At 45.9% G+C, this 18,304-nt stretch overlaps 1 protein-coding gene across 4 annotated transcripts in view; it reads right to left on the bottom strand.

Annotated features, from left to right (window-relative positions):
- Window positions 1–18,304, bottom strand: part of ARID3B (AT-rich interaction domain 3B) — a 37,624-nt gene that overhangs the window by 5,014 nt on the left and 14,306 nt on the right. For 2 of the 4 annotated variants that reach the window (XR_015701543.1, XM_087744881.1), the window contains exons 4-8: window positions 17,818–17,890; window positions 5,327–5,510; window positions 3,832–4,091; window positions 3,351–3,608; window positions 398–499 (exon numbers count right to left, since the gene is read on the bottom strand). Coding sequence is in view for 3 of the 4 variants with exons in the window: in XM_087744881.1 (XP_087601007.1) it covers window positions 398–499; window positions 3,351–3,608; window positions 3,832–4,091; window positions 5,327–5,510; window positions 17,818–17,890 (877 nt within the window). In the remaining variant the exon portion in view is untranslated. The remainder of the gene's footprint in view (window positions 1–397; window positions 500–3,350; window positions 3,609–3,831; window positions 4,092–5,326; window positions 5,511–17,817; window positions 17,891–18,304) is intronic. The other 2 variants (XM_087744882.1, XM_087744883.1) reach the window with 2 other exon arrangements.

Here is an 18,304-nt window from a genome sequence, read left to right as displayed (position 1 = left end):
TGTGACCTGCAGAAGTGAAACAGCTTGAGCAGAGTACGGGGACAACAATTCCTGCTTTCCAGAGATACATGAGGAAAAGCTGAGTAAAGCCACTCCTCAGCAGAAGAGGGATAATACTCCTTCCTGCTAACACCTCCATAGAAGCCCCTTCCCTTAGATTTAAAAAATACTAACAACAACCACCACCACAAAAGGAAAGGGCATTAATCTTGACTGCCTAGGACCAAAAAGAAAAAGAGAAAAGAAATCATCTCCTACTGAACTTTCTAAGCCAGACAGGTTGTGCGCGTTGTGCTTCGGCAAAGACCAGCCCCTGGGAGCACACCACCCTCTCCACATCCTACTCTGCACCACCAGCCTGGCTCTCTACCCGTCCCTGGGAGCGGTTCTTTCTCACCAGCATAAATTGTGCCGTTAATCTCCACCGACATGTTAATACTCCCAATGCCGTTAGGTGACAAATTCAGTGCTGCTGCTGCCGCCGAGTCCGGTTTATCTTCTTTCAAGAAAGAAAAGACGCAGAGTTAGAGTAACTATCCTGTTTCCCGCACTATCCAGAGACGGTCGAAGGTGTACAGAGCCCTCTTTTTACCTCTTCTTTGGTGAGGAGATCCCCACACGATGTCTGCTTCCAGTCCTACTCTAAGTCTGCAAAGGTGTTTAAATGCTGCAGTGTGAACTGAGTATGGGCTGGGATCCCACCGGCATTTGCAAATCTCTCCCCGACTCGCACACTGAAGGGCCAGATTAACACCCCGCCCCAAGGAAAAAGCTGCCAGCACACGAGACAAGACCACATTTCAACTGACTGGATTATGGCTGCGCTTGCAGCAGACTGGGAGCACATGCAGAGTCCTCTCCCCCTTCGCTGAGAGGCAGCAGTTTCTGGAGGAGCTGGTGTGACTCCCTGGCAGGGCTCAGACTGCAGCAGCTCCAGCGGCCGCTGGAGGGAGGGGACTACCCACAGCGCCAAGGACTCAAGCCCAGAACACTACGCTTGGCTTGGCTGCCCCACAGTGCCTGTGAAATCTGCATTTTTCTGTATCCTCAGCCTGGAGAGCCCTTTCTAAGCCCTGATGGGCAGCTCTGAACGTGCCAGTGCAGAGCAGGGTTCAATTTGCACTGATGTTTAAGGGGAGCTGAACATCAAACTCTCCCGGACACTTCTGAACCTCCAACTTAAGCAACCCGTAACTGTGAGCCTGGGTTGCAGGATCGCTTCTCTGCGCTCATGAACGCGTGCTTACAGTTTGCACAGCCGTATCATGGTTACCGGCCCACCCGATGTTGGTTTTGGGGCACTGGGCTATTAAAACAGAGAGAGATTATGCAGACAGGCTGCTCAGGCTCTGACATTGCCTGTAAAATGCACATTTTCAGCTCCTTTCAAGTCTGCTAGGACAGCAAGTCCACTGTCCCTGCAAAGAATGCTAAGGACATTGTTAACATTTAACCTAAATGTTGCTATCAAGCTATGATAAGCTCACGCGGTGCTTTTCAAAAGCGCCTTTCAAATCACAATATTATTTTTATTTTGCAATTGGGAAAATCAGGGCATGAAAGACAGGACAGACTTGTCCACAGTCATCTAACAAAGGTGGAAATAGTATCATTGAATCCTTAGGGCTCAGCCCTCAGCCTGTTACTATTGGTAGAGACTAAAATTGTTCCTAGCGTTTTGATTTAGGAAGTTCAGGGTGGAAAGAAAAAAATAAAGTGAGATGAGAGGGAATTAACACTACTCAATAAAATTTGTATTCCCTTTTACTCACTATTTTCAGTTTTGTTTTTATGTAAATGTGAAATTTAGGTGGATGCATAGCTGTCAGGAACTGCGAGGTGAAGTCCCAATCCCATTTAACCCCGCAGCAAACTGCTACTGCTTCAAAGGGGAACCTGCTTTGACCCTTCACCATATATATTTCTGGCACAGCATCTCAATAAAGCATTTACCAGCATTGCTAGCAAAGGCCTCAAGAACAACTCTTCCTTTTCTTCTAAGCCGTGCCAAACTTGCCTGGCCTTGTGCCTACATCCAAATGTACAATTAATAGGGGGTCTGAGACCTTTAATTTTAATGGATCAAAAGGTTTGGAGGAAGCAGCTGTTAGGACTGAAATTTTCTAAGACTCTGCTGTCCAGTGAAGTGCAGCCCCCAGGACAGGTAAGGCAGCCACAGCACTTAATCAGCTTTTGAAGCCACTATATAACAGTATTGATTCTGACAATGTGACCTTTACAGGGTGACTCCCCTTTTACAAAGCATTTCAGGAGTGCATTTCCCAGGCCATGAATGCTGCTTATACGTGACCTTCTAACCCAGCCTTGCCAGGAGTTTTTGCCTGGAGGCTGTGCGTAGGGTTGCAGCAGATGTTGGTAGACATCACCTGACTTGCTAAAAGCCCTGGGATGCGTAGGGCCCCCTGCAGATCCACGGGTCTTTGTGGCCTCCTCATCACACCTGACAAAAGATTCCTAAAAGCTGGGCATCTCTCTCTCTCCCCCATCTCCTGCAGTCTGCTACCCATACAGAAAAAGCTGTTACCTCCACGATCAATTAAAAGGGTTCTGACCAGGAAAGGACAGAAAATCGTTCCCTGCAGCACAATGCTGACAGGAGGCTCAGAAGAGAGCAAGGCAGGGGGAAGTTGAGAATCTGGCACATGAGGGGCTTTCCCCCCAAAAGTCATCTTACTGGCTGCAGAAACACGGGACAGCGTTTGGCTAGGCTAAGCCATGCTCTCAGATCTGAAGCATACACCAGGTATTAAACAGGAGGGGGTCAGATACACAGCCCAAAGCAATTTCAGCCAACCCGTGTGCTTCCCATGAAGGAAGGAGCATACCTACAGCATGTAACAGAGCACTGCTGCAAGGACAACTGAGCTAGCATCAGCTGAAACTGGCAATTCCCCACAGTGCAAGTTCTGTGGAGACATAACAGCTTGAGTCCTGAAGCAATCACACTGTGATCAACACAGGAGGTTGTAAGCTCAGAGTAAGGGTCTTGTTGTATGGGTCAAGTGGGTTTTATCAGCTTAGATGCAGAGCTTTCTGAAGACAGGTAGGGTGCTTCTGAATCAAGGATGGATTCAGATGATGCTGGATTACTAATCAACAAGAATGGAATAAAAACAGCCGCAGTAAGTAAAACCTAACAAAATATTGCTAGTTTAGCTTTGCGGTTATTGCGCTCCATTTTAACAGCTTCTTGACAGTGACCTCTGCCTGGTACCCAGAGAGATCATCAAGCCTGTGCGTAAAGAGGTGTTTGACATCCTAGATTGGGAGCAGTTTCCTCCCTGCTGCAGTCTGCAAAGATCTTTCGTGCGTCTGGAGGCGCTGCTTACCCTTGCCATTGATTTTGATCTTCATGGGGATCTGCCGTGCCATGCTGAACAGGTTGCGCTGAAGAGCCTGCTGAACAAGCCGCTGCTCCTCCTCCGTCATCCGTGAGACCTTCTTCTCCGGAGGCTCTCCCGACTCCAGTCTCTCCCTCAGCTGCTCTAGGGTGGCTGTTCTTGCTGCCACAGTTGCCTGCTGGCTAGCCAAGGTCACTGGCACAGCAATACGATTTGGCATAGACACAGTCAAGGGCACACCGTCACCTAGAAAAGGAGAGAGTCACCTAGTCCCTCCCACAGCCCTTCCTAAACAAGCACACAAAGGTTTAAACCACAGGCAGAGTATTCTGCAAACCCCAAGCCACCCAAGTCCCACTACTCTCAAGTCCAAAGTAGTCTGGGCGGATGAAAAGGAAAATAACTGTGTTTCAGTGCCTGCACCTCTTAACCCAGCCACCCTCTTTGATGCGAGTAAGAAGTAGCTGACCTTTTCTGACCGCTGCTGCTGGAGACACCCGAGGATTGCTGGTCCCACTGCCTGGCGCAACGCCAATGATGGGGAAGCGGATCTTTGGGGGAGACAGGAGGGATGGAGGCCCTGTGGTGGTGGGTGAGTAGCTGAACAAAGAGGAGCTGTAGCTGGGCCGCCTGCCTTCCCGCCTATTGCCATCGATTGCAGCCTGAAGCTCAGCAGGAGAACTGAGGGATTTCTTCTCGCATTCATAGGCATATAGGTACTTCATATACCTGGGAGAGAGATGAGCACAGGGAAACTCAGGTAGGTTTTCTCAATAGAACATGAAATTATAGGCTACAGCAACAAGCATTGCATTCAGGAAGGCTTTCGGACTGAGGTCCTCTACAGATCTGGAGTCTCTGTCTGCATATCATGACCACTGCTGCACTTGGTTTGATAAGCATTGAGCAGTTTGGGTGTGAGGCCCAGCTCTCAAAGAAACTTTGTGTTTACTCAATGTTTATAGGGAAGCACATAGTTAAATACTACTACACCCACAAGGGCAGAAAAGAATCATCCAGAATTTCTTTACAACTGAGATACCATCTAAAATTATACGAATTAAGATCTTGGACCGTAACACTTAGTGCAGGGAAGGAAGTTTGAGGAATTACCCTTGTCCAAGTCATTTGCTTTGGGCAGCACCAAACCTTACCGCTTTTGCTGAATTCTGGCATGCACATTTTCAGGAGACAGCCTGTCTGTACCAAAGTACATAGAAATGGCAAGGAGCTTCCCTCTCTGCGACTCAGGGGCTCTAATAACTTCCAAGACAGAGTCTGCATAGGAGCTGGGTGTGGATTCCCAGAGCCCAGCCTTCCACACTCGAGTCAGTAAAGCACAGCTTCGCCCTGTTGCTTAAATCTTACAGTAGGTTTACTTTTACCATTCTTTTTCCTCTACTTATTCTACTTTTTCTTCCTTTTTTTTTTTTTTGCTTGCCTAATCGATGTGAGGTATTGCAGGTCAAAAAAGCAATCCTCACGGTAAGTAGGTGCTAAATGCAAGTTTCCACAACTTGGTAGTGATAACAGACATTAAATGATCAAGTTCATACTTGATGCCTACAAATCAGGAGGCCTCCCCTCCCTCCTTGCTGTGCCAAGTGCTCTCCAGAGACAGAGCAAGACCCTCCTTGCCCCGAGGAGTTTAAGCTCTGAAGAGGCAAGAAAGGCACAGGGTGGAGGGAGGCACAGAGCACAAGCCAATGGCATATTATCGGTGGGACTGTAGGGATGGAAGGGTAATAAGTTCAGGAAGAATCACTACTAGGAAAAACGAGGGAAGGAATAGAAGGGGAAAACTGCAAGCCTTGGGTGAGAGGGATAAATAAAGCAATTTATCAGCTCCTCCCTGGCTACAGAGCAGAATTTAGTCTTTTGGTTTTTCCACCCCAGTCCCTGCTTTGCACTCCCCAGTCCCCACTCTGTGTTCACATCCATGCTGTTCGACCTTCTGGACTTACTGGGTTCGAAGTGTGAATGCGGCACTGGTGATGGAGGTGGGCAGATTAAGGCCTTTGGTGATCTCTCGCCAGATCTTCTTGTTGATGATTTCCACCAGCCCTCCTTTCTCAGTCACCAGCTTGTAGAGCATGTAGAGATCCAGGATCTGCTTTGCCATGATGGGGATCCGATTGATGGGAGTTCCTGCAGGGAAACAGCAGGGAAGGAAATATGGAGTCAGAGAGAAAATGAGGGCAAGAAAACTGGCAGGTTGGGGCTATCGATCTTCTTTCTAACAGGAAATTCAGGCAACTCTATTTGTAGCCTGATTTGAGGCCTCTCGATGGGTGAGTAAATGAGCCAGAGAAGTGTAGCTACATGGCACGTCTTTTTCATGAAAAATCCTTTCCTGTAGGCAAAAGCAATTATCAGACAAATAATAACCTGCAGCTAAGAGCAACTTCTAAAACTAAAATAGAAAGAGGGGAAGTAGGGACTATTCAGTCCTAGGGGTGAGGGAGCAACACAGAGGAATCATTTTTTATGAGCTCCCAGGGCAGTCTCAGATAAAAATCTCTATTGCTTGTGCTCAGGAAGGGGCTGAGCAGCCAGGCAACTCGTGCTACTCGTACGTTGGGATTCAGCTCCCTCGCTCCCCAGGATTTGCTATCCTGTATTGCTTGGGAACAGCGACAGAAAAGGGTGCGTGACACTCGAGAGCATCTCCCTCTCCCACGTACATGTACCTCTGTCCTCCCTCACAAGCACGTGCGTAATGTTTTGCTACAGCTTCTGCTCTCACAAAGCCTTTTCACCCTCCCACTCCTTTTCCCTGAACACTCTCCCAAATGACATACCGATGAGGCCGCACGTGTACCCTGGTAGCAACTGCAACCCAGCTGCTGGAGCAGTGACTTGTTGCAAGAAAGCTAGAGAAATCATGTTGATGGTGGAGGCAAACAAACGAGCGGCGTAACAGAGAATCAGCCTGCCTGATCGCAGACACCTCAAAGCCAGGCATCCTCACAGCTGCTGCGAGCAACACCAGACATCCAAGCACTTTTTGGAGCCCAAAACAAGGTCCTGCTCTATCCTTGCGAGGATGGACAGGGCAGGCAGGGAAACAGCTCTATCCTTCCTGTCTAGTTTTGTCATCTTGTGGGTTAACAGAGGTAAGAAAAATCTAATTTTTCACCTGATAGTGCCCTTTTAGCAGCACCTTGAAGTGATAAAGCATGCAGGGTTTGAAAAGGTCAAACTAATGAGATTTAGGCAAGGAGAGGAAGAGGGGGAAAAATGCTGATGTAGCAAACCTTTTATTTCACATAGGAAATACTGTCCTGGATCAAAGAGCCGTCCGTCTGAGGTCAGTATCCTGTCTACCACAATGGTCAGCACCAGCCTTTACAGGAAAGCCTGCGAAGCACTGTAATGGACAATTATGGAATACCCAACCCACAGGGGAGACCTCTGCCACTGCTCATCAGCCAGCGATTCGGTTAATGCCCTGAAGCAGAGCAGTTTATGGCCCTTATAAATGGGTTTTATTCTGTTTAGTGAAAAGGAGTTCAGCTCAGCTCTGCAGATGTCCTCATTATACATGTAAGTGTAATTTTTTTTTCTCTTTGAAGCCTATTATGCATTAGCTCATGGTACCAATTCCTACTGGTTAATGATATGTTGGACAGAAAAAGTAAACTTTTTCAGCTTCAAAAGGGCTGCCTTCAATTTCACCAAGTTACTAACTCTTAAACAGTAAGAAAACATAAAGAGCAACCTGATCAGGCTTGGTCTGCATGCTCTGTCATTTTATATCTATCATATCCTCTCTTCCTTGCCTTGTCTAAACAACCCCTTCCCTGCCCACAACAGAAAGGTCCACAAAGCAGTAATTTCACGAACTGCATCAGATCCTCTTCCTGCGTTTCAGAGACGACAGTTCCCTCGGGGAGCAGAGATAGAGACGCTTCCAAACATTTAAATGCACTGTGGCTCCATCCATCCCAGGCAGCTGCCCCAAGCCAGGAGATGGTCCCTCCTCAAAAGGCCAGCCTGTGTAAATGCAATCCTCAGTCTGCTTCGGTTTTTCCTCAGCCACCATTTTGTCTCGGTGTGTTATTGCAAAGATTAAGAGCACACTAACAGCATCATTTCAGACACACAGAGGGCTGGGAGTGATCATATTACCAGCCTTAAGTTACATCAGCTGAGCCACAGTAACCGGAGTCACACCCAGCCCACTCCAAATGAAAAGCAGGGAAATATTTATCTCTGAGGACTCTAGGAAGTTTTTTTCCCACCCCAAAATGCCCCTTCATTAACAGTTCAGCATTTCCGTCCTAAGTGGCACCACGCTGCCAGCAAAGCCTTTGCTCCACTGGGGCAGGATCAAGACCCTTTTCCCCCCCACTCCTCCAGCAACCCTCAAAGCCACTCACTTTCTCCCAATCCAATTTAGGGAATGGCATTAACTTGTCCAGAAGGGACTTTCATCCAGCTCTCCTTGGACAGTGACCAGATGGGGAGTGAAAGGGAAGGGTCATGGGGAAGGCTCCTCAGGCAAACAAGCCGCTAATACAGAAGTATAAGGAAAAAAAATCTACTTTTTAGTATACTGCATTTATCCTAAACACAGTTTTACTCTTCTCTAGATTCTTCCATCTCAGCATTTGAAAAGGTACACAAGAATATTTATCCAAATGCTCCTGTGAAAGGGACAAACATTATCTACATCAGTAAGAAATAAAGGCTTAAATATATTTCCAGAGAGCTGGCTCATAGCTGGAGTAGAAACAGCAATCAGATCTGACCTCCCCACCTTATCTTACTACCCCTTTGACACCCTTCCTTCCTGAAGTTTGCTTTTAAACCAGACCCATGGACCAAAGTGCCCTGAAATTTAATTAGTAGCTTTATAAACTAAGATAAAACCTATAGCTATTCCCCCCCCCCGTGAAGTTTCTTTATGCAAGCTGAGAAATTTTACAGCAGGGACAAAACTACTTCCATCCTTCTACCACTTAAGCATAGAGATGCAATCATTTTCTGCCCATGCTTTCTCATAGTACCACTCAAAGTAGTATCTCCCAGAGCTAGCAAAGAGTGATTTGGGGTTTGGACATGGTAAATTAACTGTACTCTTCACCAAGCGAGCTAGGGCTCTGCACATTTCATAGGATCTGACTGCAAAAGAGCTGAGCAGCATGGAAAGGCTGCTCTCAGCCCTCTCCTCCCCCAGCCCCTCTCCGAGGAAAGGCCAGGCGATAAAGTCTTTATTGGAAACCCCCAGTGCTCGAACAGGAAAGGCTGAAAAACGAGTATCATGGGACGATTGGATGCTGAAGCCGAGCGGATCCTTTCACAGGCGGCTGCAAGGCTTGTCAGGGGCCATGATGGATTACTGTCATCTGGCAGCATCAGGATTAATGATCCAGAGGTCAGAGGGGAGAATTCCAGAGGGAAAGGTCAGCAGCCGGGGGCACAGCATAAGACTTGTTGCCTTTTGATGGCAAACTCATTTTACTGTACTTTCAAGCCTCTCTATTCTGCCAGCTCTCAGAAATGCTGTACATACTGTGCTTGCAAAGAGGCAGAAGCCTTGCCTTCTTGCGAGAAGGGGGCAAGAAAGATGACTTGCTCCTCTTCTAGTTTTTTTGGTAAATTACCTTTTTGTCCTTTTAGTATAACCCCAGCTACACAAGTATAGGGCATTTCTGCAAGGAATCAGCCAAAGCGGGGGGGGAACGGGATGGCAAGGAGTCCGTTTCCACTGGAAAAGGGATGATGTGTAGTTGATGAGCATGGGAGACATCAGGAAGACAAACTCTAGTGCAGGCAAACTCCTGCTACTGAAGACCCAAGGCGGGGAGTATAGCCTAAGGGTAAGAGGCTGTAAGATTCCAGACAGCCTACCTCCCCCTTTGCTAACTAGAAGGACTATGAAGAGGACAAAAAGCCCAAGAATGACACTGGAAGGAGAAGGAGGAATCATCCCATAGCCATGGGCTCCTCATTTTCTGAAGGGAAAGACAGCTGTAACAAAGATTAACTCATTCAGATTTCTGGAATAAAGGAGTTTCCCTGGAGGAAGCTTCATTGTAGCTATAAACAACTCTTGTCGTTCAAGTGAAATAAGCAGCCCCCTCTCCCAAGCCGTTTCACCCCATTCAAAAGCATCTTCTGTTTCAGGCAGACATAACAGAAGCCTAAAGAGCTTATAAGGAGAGGCCTGAATGTCCCCTATATCCCCTATGCTGGAGATGCAGAAGGAACTGTTTGATTTTCATCCTTCCAGAGCTCTTCCAGGCACTCGCTCAGTGCTGGGGCTCAGCCTTCCTGCTCGTTGTGTCCATTTTTTAGTAAAGAACAAAGGAGGTGAGAATCCAAATATTTATTCTGCAGGGCAACATTCAAAGTGCAATAAAGCATGTTCTGGAGTGAAAAATAGGCATAGAGGGGGCATTTTTAAGTCACAACCTGTACAGGTAAGGGAAGAGCTGCTCTTCCCAGCTTCCACTCTAAATATGTTCAGAAGAGAAAAAAATATCAGACAGCCAAAAGGAAGAGGTTTTCCCCAGGAGACTGGGGAAGTCCACAGTGATTTAAAATAATTTTGAACCAAGTCTTGAAGAGACCTTCATGTTTCCTTGAAGGGAGACAGTAATTACTTGGTATGAATGATCTCCCCACTCTCCCAGAGTCTGGGAAGAAGGGTCTGAAGGAAGCTGTAAACCACAGATAATCTTTGAATGGCTGTTTTCACATCTATTGGCAATGAACCAGTACCTGGGAGTGCTGGACAAGCCATCGGCCCACACAAGCTGTGCTCCCCCAACAGGCACTCGCTCAGTGCTGGGGCTCAGCCTTCCTGCTCGTTGAAAGGCATTGAACTGTCATCGTCTTCACCCACCCAAGCCCAAGGTGGGCTTCTTCCTGCTCTTCATCCTATCTTAGCCAGACTTCAGATTTACACCTAATGCTACAGATGTAGACTGATATTAAACAAACAAAACTGCCCCCAAGACTGTTCTTAACGAAATCATAGAAAATAAGTCCCCTTTCATTTTGTAGGGATTTGCTTGGCTTTGTGAGGCCTTCATGATGGGGATCCCCTGCCAAGAGCCACTCTCTCCTCTCCTCATGCTGAGCCATGCCCACTGCAGGGAGTTTCCCACCATCAAGCAGTCTAAGCCATGACTTGTCCTGCATGCAAGAGACAAAGAGCAGTTAATTATACCCAGCCTGAAGCACTACTTTTTCAATCACCTCCCATTTTTTCCCTATCCAATTTACCTTCAGAAGTGTCCATTTTTTAGTAAAGAACAAAGGAGGTGAGAATCCAAATATTTATTCTGCAGGGCAACATTCAAAGTACAATAAAGCATGTTCTGGAGTGAAAAATAGGCATAGAGGGGGCATTTTTAAGTCACAACCTGTACAGGTAAGGGAAGAGCTGCTCTTCCCAGCTTCCACTCTAAATATGTTCAGAAGAGAAAAAATATCAGACAGCCAAAAGGAAGAGGTTTTCCCCAGGAGACTGGGGAAGTCCACAGTGATTTAAAATAATTTTGAACCAAGTCTTGAAGAGACCTTCATGTTTCCTTGAAGGGAGACAGTAATTACTTGGTATGAATGATCTCCCCACTCTCCCAGGCTAAACAAAGGTAAAAATCAGTTCAACAGTAAATCAGCAGTGTAGGGTAGGAGCAAATCAACTTGAACCCTGCACTCAGTTCCTGGCTTGCTCGAATTCTTCTCCCAGGACAAACCCTGGCTGACTTCACAGAAAGCTGCCCCAGCTCCTGGCATGAAAGTTGTAGTTGTTGATGTGGTTTGAGTCTGTCCCAAGCACTCAATGTTAAAATAAAAAGCAAAGGTATACAGAAGGGAAACCACCTCTCCCCTCTTCCTCCCTGCCCGTGCCACTAATCCTTCCCTACGCATGGCATTTGCACAGCAGGCATTCTCACCTCCCAACAGCAATGTCACCACCTGATCCGCAAGCCTGCAGACCATTAGACACTCCTATCAAAGCAAGAGCCAGGATAGAGGGTAATTAATCATGCTCTATTTGACAGGAGGCCCACTTCTTATCTGCACCCCTCAAAACACCATCAGTTTCTGCTTCCCTCCTCAGTAAGTGAGGCTGACAACAGCCCCTTATCAGATTTTGGCTGCTGAACCGGCCTAACTGGCATCCAGTGCCCTGCTTATATTCACCAAGACTCCAGCCACATTAACCTTCCCGCACCAGGTGCTCCTCCATCCCCAAAACAGAGATCCCATGGAGATTTGCTCTCTTGTACCCAGCTCAACTACAGTCCAGCTGTTGGGCTGCTACTGACACAGCTGGGTCCGATAGATCTGCTATTACAAATTTCTTCACCAGATGTTGAACCACCATGCAACTGGTGGTGAGTTTCCATACATATGACCTTTGAGCCGAATGGACAAACTTCTTTTCTAGGCAAAGAGAGGTACAAATACAGAAGGCAACGCAGAGAAATGGGGGCAGCTGGGAAAAATAAAGGTCAGGCAGGCAGGCCACACAAAGTCAAGAACTGGAGCATCTTCATGCCAAACAGTTCCACCTTCTTCCATCCACCTGGATATCTACCAGGTCATCTCTTCAGCATTGAGCCAGCTCCCCTGCTTGAGTGCAGCAGTTCATTAATCATTTGAAAAACATGCTGTTAAAATTTGGGCAGGGGGGGAAGGCAAAGAACACCCATAGCAAAGAGGAAGTACCAATATAAGGAAGAGCTAGAGAAGACCAGGGTTTGAGACACAAACATCCAGTCTTTGAGATACTGGGGAAACATGTGACAATTTAACATCTCAATCTTCAGGAGAAGCAAGGAAAAAGCCCCTTTGACTCCATGACTCAATTCTGTATACCCAGGAAGGAGCACCTGGATTCAGAGATCCTCAGCTGGCAATCACTAGAGCAGACTGGTATCAGGTGAATAAGCTACAGAAAGGTTCATGCTAAGCAACAACAGCCAACCACTTCAAATTAATTTATTTTGTACCCTGTCCAGCGCCAACTCAGTTCATAACAAAACATTTAAGCTGCTCAAATTCTTCATGTGGCTAAATTTAAAACAAAATCTCCTGTAAGCCAGAACCAAGTAAAGTCCTAATACTATTTTCCCATTAATTACAACTGCAGCTTCTAATATGATTTTTCTTTGGAGCTAAAGCAATATTCACTCTAAAACACCATTTTTCAGCTGCTTAAAACCATAGGATATTATTTGAACTGTACTGGGCATTTTCCTAGAAAAGATTTTTTTAGATCTTTCCAAAGGGAAACTTCCAGACTTTTTCTAAATGAGAGAAAAATTTCTCATCTCTCTATGTCTGCAATGAATCTTTTGATATATGAAAGACAGAAGGGGGAGAAAGTTTGGTTTTTGTGGGAAGGACCTGCTGATAACTACTTCTAAGTTACTGCAATTTGCAAACTTCACAAATTGGCCCAGCTAAACCTCTCCAAAACATCAATTTATGTATCTAGTGGAGACTTTTAGTCACCTGGCACCTAAGGCTGATGAGAAGACATTCCCCACAAGAGTTTTCTGGATGTCACAGAGAACCCTACCTCAGATACAGGCTATGCATCTCCAGAGGAGCTGGATTCAAGTTGTTCAGCAGTCCCAAGCACTTTGCACCTGTTTTTATCCTAGCATCACTTAAGTGTTTAAGTACATGGAGTAGTGAATTTTGTTCCCTGCTGTGAAAGGCTCAAACCACTTAAATACAGAGGAATGTAAACCAGAATGCCAGTTCCCCCTACAACTTAAGGAAAAGTCAATCTTTCCATTCTTTCTAACCATATAAAAGTAAAAACCTACAATATTTCACTGATCCCCACTGCTTACTATTTGCAGAAAACATTAGTCACCATTTTTCCTGAGTCTAAGTCAGAACAGTTGACCAAAGAGGTTCTTTAAAGGAGGTACAAAAGGTGGAGATCTAGCTGTGTACAAATCCAAGGGTCTAATGGGGAAGAGGACTTTGCCTGGTTGCTTTGGACCATCCAGAAGAGATCTCTGCAGTGCCTCGAGTGAGAATTTTCCACATCAGCTGCTATTTAGGGAAGCATTTGCTGTGGCTCAGCATTAAGCAGGTAGCATGAGCAAAGGATGCTGAGAATTTACGTCTATTGATGTCTCATTTAGGGAACTACATTGCTTAATTCAGATTCAAAAATATCTCCAGAGGATCAAAAGAAGAAACCTGCAAAATTGAATCAGTAGAAGAATGAAGCATATTCCCTGGACAAACATTTCATAAACACCACTTGGCCTATAGATAAATGAATCCATCAGTAAATGCTTTTGTCAATACCCTGGATTTGTTGTATTTCCACATCTAAAATGTGCAGACAGAGCATACAACAGCAGGAAAACATTAAAACCACACAGTCAGACTTACAAAGCCCCTTCTATGTATATACACATAAAAAACAGAATGGTCAAGCCATCTGGGAAAACCAAGGTCACACAGAAACCTTGAACAAAATTAGTAGAGCTGTACAATTGGAGACGTTTTATGAGGTCTTCACAAAGGCAGTACTTAAAATGAACAAAACGGCTTCCCTTGAAAGGGAGCCTTTCCTAATACACCATAGCACACAGTTAGATCTCTTCCCCCTCAAACCTTTTCTCAAGAGGAATTGTCTTGCACGAACGCTGCTGATCCTTCCCGGGGATGAAACAGTCCCACTACTCCAGCTCTCTCCTGACCAGCACTACTGGAATACAATCAGCTCAATTATTGGTGGCTGCCTTAGTGGCTGTAAGAGTCATGCCACCAACAGTCAGTCCTTCACTATCTGGGGACAAAAAGCAGTCTAGCTATGCTACCTAGCACATGCTACAGGGCTAACAGCTACATTTTTCTACTACTCATCATACCTATGCCTTCTCTCACACACCAAAAACATGGAGACAAAATTTAGCTTCAGGGTATGTTCTCAGGGTGAGAAGGACCTGAAAAGAAGTGGAAGATATCATCTCTAACACCGAGTCCAATCTGAGTAAATGAACTTGCCCATCTGGCTACACAAATTTCTGTAATAAAATTCTTTTCAGTCATACAAAAGATGGGGGAACACAAGATTACCCTGAGTTCTTGTAATGGATGCAGCTCTAGCCTGGGCACTTAGCAAACTGCTCCCGCCTGCAGTGCCCTCAGTGGCAGGCAGGACAAATCCAGCTTCCTTGCCTCCAATGCAGCCCGCTCCACAGCTCACTAGCAGAGAAGCCTCAGCCTGTGCCCTTAAGAAATGCCCTGAACCACAAACTTGCCCATAGAGGGGCTCCTTATGCAGCAGGAGGTTAAAAATACAGCTTCTGAGAAGCCAGACCTCAAGACATCAGATCAGCAATGGAGATGGAAGAAAATCACTGTTGAAGCTGCTTATCCCTGCTCAGTCCAAGGAAAGACAATCTTTGGTTTGAGACTGCAGAAGAGCTGAGAAAGGGGAAGGTAGAAGTGGTTATACAGCAAGTTAGCATCATCCCTGCCAAGCTGCATCAGGTCAGTCCTGTTGTAGGCCTGGTTCGAAGCTAGTCCTGCACAAATTGCCCTCATCAGCTGGTCTCCCCTCCTCTGTCCATCTGCCCCTTCAATCACAGCCATGGTGGGACCCATTCACCTAAACACATACAAGGAATAAAACATCCAACAAAGGAAGAGTTACAGCTTTCCTCTCATCTCCCTCTTCCATCATTATTGCCACTGAAGGGCCATTTTATCACTTGCAGCTGTGGTCATTCAGCGACAACCTGCTGTGCTCAGAGGCAGATGAGACCTGCACATTTGATCTGCATTAAGCCTGTTTCATGGCTTCACATTTCTAGGTACATTCCTAACAGCAGCACCAACAACCAAATCTTTTCATCCCTTCAACTACTCAGTAGCTCCTGTGAAATCTGTCATTTATCTTTCACATCAGGCTTTTAGTTCAGCATCAGTTAGCAATCTGTGCCCCAAATCTATCAGCCCCAAACAAGGGCCAGCACTTCTCTGGCTCCTCCTGGACAACAGCAAAATCCAAATCTTTATACCAGCAACATTTATTATAGCAGAGCTGCTTTCCATTCCCTTCAGCCACAAGGTGCAAATTAACCAGCTCTTCACACATACTAGCTAAGAAACACAGCACTTTGCTCTCAGGTGCAATGAGCCCTCAGTTGTATCCATCTTTTGGGGGACTCTTTCAGAACAAGGCCGCTGTTCAGCCTTGTTTGGTTTAGGATGCTCATTTGGTACATAAAGCAAGGGGAGGAGAAGTGAAAGCCTGAAGAGTATCCTATGATAACTTTGCTGTAGAAGCTCCCAGATTTTTGACAATCCCAGAATAGGACACAGCGGGCAAGTCCATCTGCTCACTAGAAAACCAAAGCCCTGCTGTAGATAGCAGTGGGGAGAGCAGGCATGGGAAGAATGGACAGTACAGCTTCTGAAAAACCATGCCAAGTCAAAAGACTTCCTTTGCAGTAAGACACAACAGCTCAGATTAACAACAGAAGAGAAGCTGCCTCCTATACCTCAACATATGCTGTTCAGTTCTCCTATCAACCTGAAGAAACTTGGCTCCCCAGAGTCCTTCTGCCTATTTCTTTTGGGGGTGCCAAAATATAAAGCAAGCCCACAACTGCCTTGTACCCTGCAATCCAGCCAGTTCCCCAGAGCAGGGCCAAACACTTCCAGCCCCTCTGGCAGAGGGCTGTCAGTTCACAGCATCTCTCCCCCATGGGTGCTGGGCTCTTGGATTTCATTTTTAGCCTTCTAGCAAGCAAGAAAACAAGGGAGTCTCCAGAAAACAAATACACTTGGAAATGTCCAGATGATTAAAAGCTAAACTCCTACAGCAACCAGCTGGTGACCAGCTCAGCCCCTGCACTGGGAACATGTCAATTATAAATAATTAAAAGGTAACAGGAAGGAGACACTGAAGTATTAAGCAGATTTCTCTCTAGGTATCTGGAGGTTTCTATTGCTGCCAATCATACCCTTCAGATTATTGTCTTGTCTATCAGTCATCTCAGCCCTTACATTAACATGTGAGCTCAGGTTAACATTTTCAAGTAAACTAATTACGTCCTGTTATGCCTCTGCACATGAAAGCCAAAAATATCAGCAAAACCTGGCTCTAATTTTTAACCAACTTGGAAGCATAGCCTCAAACTGCTAGAGAGTGAAAATTCACACAAATCAGCTGTCAGCTCTAGCCACACCAGGAAAGACAGACATGGATATGAAGAGCAATTGCAGTAGCTGCATTTCGTATAGCCTTTCCTCTGCTTCTCATCTAGTCATCCACAGAGGGAAGTACATCTGAAGATGCAGGGTTCAAAAGACAACCAGAAATAGACTCCAGCTCCAACCCAGCAATCAGATATTTTTCAAATAGATGAGACTGAGGTGTTGCATATTTATACTTTATTACAGGGCACAATACTGCTGGTGATGCTAAGGCAGCCCCCCTTCCAAATAAGCACAACCTGGCTCGTTTGGTCCAGCACACTTTCAGAGAACATTAAGACATGAGGGAGCAAAGGGTCCTTTTTATGTCTGTTCTTCACACCTACCTTCAGCAGACTTTTTGGAAACAATGAAAAGCTCTATAGCACAATTAAACACTTTGTCAGAAGCATCTTTGCTGGAAGAGTCTGTCTGGCCTGGCATGCTTGGGGAGGTAAAGGAAAACAGCACCACAAAGGATTTACAAGTGTTCAGAGACATATGTTTTATACAATACTACATATACATACATTTTTGTTATGAGTAGTTTGCAATGAGGAAACTGAACTTTGACAACTAGGGGACAGAAAGACTTTTGTGACATCCAGCTGAGCCACTTCACACATGCATCACCACTCCTGTAGCAAGGAGAGATGCAAGTTGCTGACACCACAGGCAGGAATGTGAGAACATTTCTAAACTGTGCGCTTCTGCACTCAGTTACACAAAATTACTAACGGAAAGCTGACACATTGTGAATCTACAGGAAAACGTGGCTTGGTGTCTGTTTTCCCAGTTCCCAGATTGCATGCCACTACTCTACGCAGACTGCAAAGGCATTCACAGTCAGCTTCCACATGCCATTGAAATCAAACACGAGAAGATGTGTGATCATGCCACCTGAAGGGGACACCAGAAAATCTGCAGTGGTACTCAGCCTTGTTTCAAAAATCCTTGGGGAACTGGGCTTCTTAGGCTCTTCAGTGTATGGACAACTTGAGTATTAGGTAGGAGTGAGGGCAGAAAAATAGCGTCTGTGAAATTAAGTTACAGGGCTAATTAAGTCAGAGTTCTTTCCTACCGAGTTCCTTATCTCCCAAGGTAAATATCTCAAGTCTTACTGCTGCTCTTCCACCAGATCTGCAGGTTCAAGGGCTGGATTTGTTCTTTCAAACTCAGGAGGGAAGAATTCAAACTGCAGCAGCACCTCTCTGCCCCATTTTACCTTATCAAGTTCAAATAAATGCTCACTCACCCCTCTTCTGCATAAAGATGAAGAGGTCATCCAGGAACTCTTTCCGTTCAGGATCACTATCCAGTTCATAGAGCTGAGGGAAAAAATAAAAATGAAGGCACAATTCACAATGGGACATATAAAAGATAAAATAATAATATTAGCTTCTTCCAATGGGTGATCTGGTGTTTGTCCTGGGGGGGTTGAAAGGCAGCTGCAGGCAAAGAGGCAAAATGAGGAAGGATTCCTGAGCAATTTGGGGGACAAGGCTGCAGTGATAGTTTGAGGACCCTCGTTATGGCTTGCCTTGCTCAGCCCTCAGTAGCTCATCCAGGCACAGTACAGTCTGGCACCCTGAAGGGAACAGGATTCAACTCGGTTAACAGCACTGCTACAGAGCAGGGTTTGAAACCACCTGACAGCAAAGGGGAGAGAAACTATTAAGAGAAGCTGGAAAGATGAGACAACCAAAAGGAAGGTGACAGTGGTCCAGGGTGGATCAGTGGTC

This window comes from Nipponia nippon, unplaced genomic scaffold, assembly GCF_047370975.1.
Source record: "Nipponia nippon isolate SJK-2023a ecotype South Korea unplaced genomic scaffold, ASM4737097v1 scaffold_9, whole genome shotgun sequence".
NCBI classification, from domain to species: Eukaryota; Metazoa; Chordata; class Aves; order Pelecaniformes; family Threskiornithidae; genus Nipponia; species Nipponia nippon.
Note: the sequence above shows the minus strand (reverse complement) of the source record. Positions and strands in the feature narration are given on the sequence as shown.